Source organism: Bradysia coprophila, unplaced genomic scaffold (genome assembly GCF_014529535.1).
Source record: "Bradysia coprophila strain Holo2 unplaced genomic scaffold, BU_Bcop_v1 contig_313, whole genome shotgun sequence".
Lineage (NCBI taxonomy): Eukaryota > Metazoa > Arthropoda > Insecta > Diptera > Sciaridae > Bradysia > Bradysia coprophila.
Window position 1 is genome coordinate 550,565 of NW_023503572.1, and position 4,489 is coordinate 555,053.

A 4,489-nucleotide genomic window follows, 5' to 3' on the forward strand; every position below is an offset into this window, starting at 1 on the left:
ATTACAATTTCTGATTCATGGTTTTCTTAATGCTTAATGCTTCCTAATAAGTGGAGTTCCTGATTAATTTTTCCTGATTTGTGTTTCCTGAATAATGTTTCCTGATTTTTGTCTACTGATTATTGGATTCCTGATTTTTGTCTTCCTAATTAATTCATACATCCGAATGGAAGATGCTATTGCCTGTGTGTGTGTGATTAAATTTTCAATGAATTTCGGGTCATAATTCCTCTAGGTAGTCTACCTCTATGCCGAAAGGTCGGTAGACCATGTTTCACTTGGAACGATACGTTGAACGGAGACAAGGAAATATCTGCGATGAACAACTGGGAAATGACAGTTGACGACACGAAGGCTCACAACGATAAATGCAACCAATTATTCCAATAGAACCACGATTCAGACTGACAGTGGAATGCGCTGGAAAATGTGAAGAAACGCAAACCAAATGAAACTGAATAAAGAAAAGCGTTGAAGAATTGTATCAACTAAGCGAATGACTTTAATTGAAAATTCCAATGCAAACTGAGGGGTATTCACAATGCGAACCGACCCAAGTGTAAAAATGTTAAGGAATATCTGGTGTTGAAGCGAACCAACTATAGTCGCAGTAATTTCAAATTGCCCAAGCACTCGTCGTAACTCTTTATCAACGTGTCCATCGGCTGGTCGGCATCGATAACGAATATCTGAATGGAAGGAAAGTTAGGCAAGGATGTTAGGCTAAGTCTAGGCGATCGTGCATGTGCTAACGTACTGGTATGTTAGCTGTCTGCTCTCTACGGAGCCAAATTCCGTGCAATGCGTCCAATTGCTCGAGGTAAGCCAGAGGTACGGAAGATTCTTCAGTACGAGACCGAGACAGCATACGACGATGAGCAACAGTCGGCGTGGTTTCCAAATACACTACCAGGATTGACAAAGTATGAAATGACGACAAAGAAAGCACAACGCGCGACTGTACCTATAGCGTGGGGAGTGACAAAATCGAATTTGCTAACATAAAATGCATGCCACTGGACAAGTATAGAGTACATAGCAGGATCGAGCGTACCACTTGACCTCATGGCCTCAAGGAAACAATACCTGAAACGAAATGAAAAGGAACAGAAAATACAATTCACGAATGAAAGCGGCCTAACTCAATGTATCAACATGCCTGGAGCTCAGTAGCGATCGTTCAGTCAAGCAGATTTCCTTGTCAGATCTTCGGGACCACAGTTCCAGCATCGTCAGGCTCACGTATGATTGAAATGGCATTGCCCATTTACCCGGGTCACCATAGAAATTGCTCTGCAAAGAGGACATGAAAGCGCCGACCATCGAAAATAGACAAACGAAAGTGAAACCAATTGCGACGCTTCGTACCAGGAGGTTGGTCCCATTCAGGTTGGTCCACTGGCTTACAGGTTCGAATGCAACATCTACGTCATTTCGTCGGTGTTGGCAGTAGTTGAGGAAAGTGGTCTTACCACTGCCAATGTTCCCCTCGACTGAGACCCGAAGAGGCCGGTCAACTCGAGTAGATGAGATCAATTCACTTGATTTATCCATTATGCTGGATAGGTTCAAAGAAAAAAAGTTATTGTCACAAGACACGTAACACGAACTGGATGACTCAAACGAATGAAAGGTAGGAAATGTTACACAGCGCCTACTTAAAGCGAACGATGGAATGGATTGAAATGTCACCAGTGATTGTTATCGTGGATAGGGTACAGTAGTGTAACGTACAGTAGTATATAAGTGCAATACTGCTTAAGTGGCGTTCCAGGGCTGGTTTCAAGGAAATGTATGTCAAGATCTTGGCCGTAATTTACCTAAGGGACTTAGCTTCTTTCAGACCGAGAGCGATTCTTTTGTTCTGGAGAAAAGTTGGATCCCGTATGCAAATAAAGGCTGGTATATTGCCGAAGTGTAACTACGAACAGCCTAATTTGCTTTCCTTGTGAAACTTGATGAGCAAAATGTTGGTTCGGCGGTAATGCTTCGGTATAACCAACGTTCCAACGTTCATGCTCTACTGGATCTGGAGCCGAGCTCGCAGCTTATATGTTGTCAAGTCTTAGTCTGAGTCTTTTGTGTGTCAGACATTGCATGGGACGACCAATTCAATGAAATTTTTTGTCGAAAAGTCTTAGTCGGGAACACTGATAGAGTTAATCTGCCCGAGTGAAGGCGAAAGTCAACAACGTTCTTATGGTATTTCATAGCTGGGCTCCTCAGCTATTAACTACAGTTAGCAGTAATGCCTTCTGTTCCCAAATGCCCGAGATATCAGTCAACAATGTGTGCAATTTCATGCTACTACCCCGAAAATCAAAATCAGCCTAGAGGCAAGGGAAAAATCAGTTTTTGAATATTTTTTTTGCTGTTTCGGATTCCTTGGTCAATTCTAAGTACATCCTGGGGTTAGGCCTTTTAAAATAAAAACAAAATGAAAATACTACCCACCCTAAGAAACATTCTTAAAATTTGTTTTTACCATAAAACCTTGATGACGTTAGTAAGGGCGTGACACAAGTCTTCCGCAAAGGAGGAAAATACATGACTTGACTATCGTAACCAAACTTGCTTTTGTGAACGCTCCCATGAGAACATTGAACGTGAGGTCTTTCGACTTTGGCTAGGAGTTTGTTCTTGCCCTAGTCCCCCCTTTTCGTTTTCCTTAATAATATTCAAGATACACTACATCAGGCACACGGATTCTCCAACACTCAACTCTACCTCCAACACGAGGCGAAAGGTGTATTCTGAACGTCATTAGTGTAAGACACACCATTTGGCGTCCCTTATGTGGTCGGACTAATTACTAAATTTATGAATGTGGAATAATGCCACAAGAAGAAAACAATTACCTGGTGACAAGCAGTTTGGATCTCACCTGAAACGAATTTTCGCGAAACTTTAAACTTCATTTGGACACACTCTTCGTGGAGGGCAACATTTATAACGGAAAGAGTACTTTTTTGGCATATTGTGCCCTCGATCCAACATTCGAAATTTTATTCTCAATTGGCTCGAGAATTGAACGGATGTTGGTGGCGTAAACTTGCTTGTAAGTACCCCGGTACTTTTCGTCGGTTCACCTTTTGACTATGTTTGATCGTTATGTCATCGCGTCATCTGAAAATGGTATAGAGTGTTATGATGAAAGAGAAGAAGATATTTTGACAAGTACCCCAAGGCAAGTTAAAATAAACTGGTCTTCTGTCCTCTCGCTCTCAACGTACCACGTTGAAAGAGAAGCAAATACTTTGACAAGTACCCCAAGGCAAGTTATAATAACTAGTCTTCGGTTTTCTCGCTCTGATCATAACAGTCTATATTGGTTATATCCATGATTGCAATGATGGACCAGTTTCATGTTGCTATGGGCTCTCATTGGCTAGTACTTCCACATGCCAGTGGTACATTGTCGTAGGTAACACTCATACGAAATAATAGTTCAGGCGCTTTTGTCATAAAAAACCGGTTCGCTCGCGAAAAATGTACGAAAAAAGTGATTTTTTGAAAATTGGACATTTTTCATAACTTTCCATTACCATTGCTCAAAAATTCGAAAAACGTAAAGCGAGCGGGTTGACATAGCAGCCCAGATTATAACGCGCAATGAGTTTAATCGTTGAGAGACTTCATTTCAATCACATTTTTACATGGGTTTTTAGTTGCTGAATGAATAATCCACCGCGTGATAACCCATCGGAATGTGAACCTTGTAAGTCACACTCTTCGTAGGGTACCAGAGATATTAGAGACAAATACACTTTTTCGATTTAAATAATTTTATTTTATTGAATCGGTCTTGTACCTCTTCGGAAAGTTCCGTTAAGGAACATCACTTGTCCGTGGTGCACATTGTACGAATAATACCGCGCCTGGTATCGTGGACATTCAAAATTGATGTAAAGCGCGCGTATTCGCTGTCGTTTCGTTTCTGTGATGTCTGTCCACCTCACCAACGTTAGCAAGGACCATTCGCTTATACCGTTCAAAAAACCAAACGTCGCGACCAGCATCTGTTTATGGTATGATGAAACGCCAAAGAATGCGTTGACCACAAACCCTGGCACATCGCGGAAATTTGTCACGTCGGCCGTATTTAACAATTGTTTCCTCGCTGCTAGCCTCTGCTCCTCGAAGCGGAACATTTTTTTTCGATCGTCGATTCGAGTTGCACAGTAACCGATATTAGAATCACAATTAACAACACTTCAAAGTCAGACAACAATCAACAACTTTTCGAATTCAGACAGACGATAATTGCAGGGCACTCCGCGATTAGTTCAATAAGTATCGAGGAGGCAGCGTCGACATTCTACACATAATACTATTACCCTATCGGTGCAACAGACAATACCCCTAGTATAGTACGTCCATTTAGACTGACATGAATGAAATAGGTCGAGAACCATTAGGCTTTTTTACAGGACATCGTGGATTCCAAGTGGTACAGGGCCGGGTAAACCCATGGGCTAAGTGGGCTTAG

General features: G+C 41.8%; 1 protein-coding gene across 1 annotated transcript; it reads right to left on the bottom strand.

Moving 5' to 3' along the window:
• Positions 1–535: 535 nt before the first annotated feature.
• On the bottom strand, positions 536–1,606 carry LOC119079253 (deoxynucleoside kinase-like). The gene is made up of 5 exons (XM_037187034.1): positions 1,369–1,606; positions 1,160–1,293; positions 965–1,086; positions 758–906; positions 536–689 (listed from the first exon to the last, which is right to left on the bottom strand). The coding sequence occupies exons 1-5, from the start codon at positions 1,552–1,554 to the stop codon at positions 600–602; spliced, it is 681 nt and encodes a 226-aa protein (XP_037042929.1). The 5' UTR covers positions 1,555–1,606; the 3' UTR covers positions 536–599.
• Between the last annotated feature and the right edge of the window lie 2,883 nt (positions 1,607–4,489).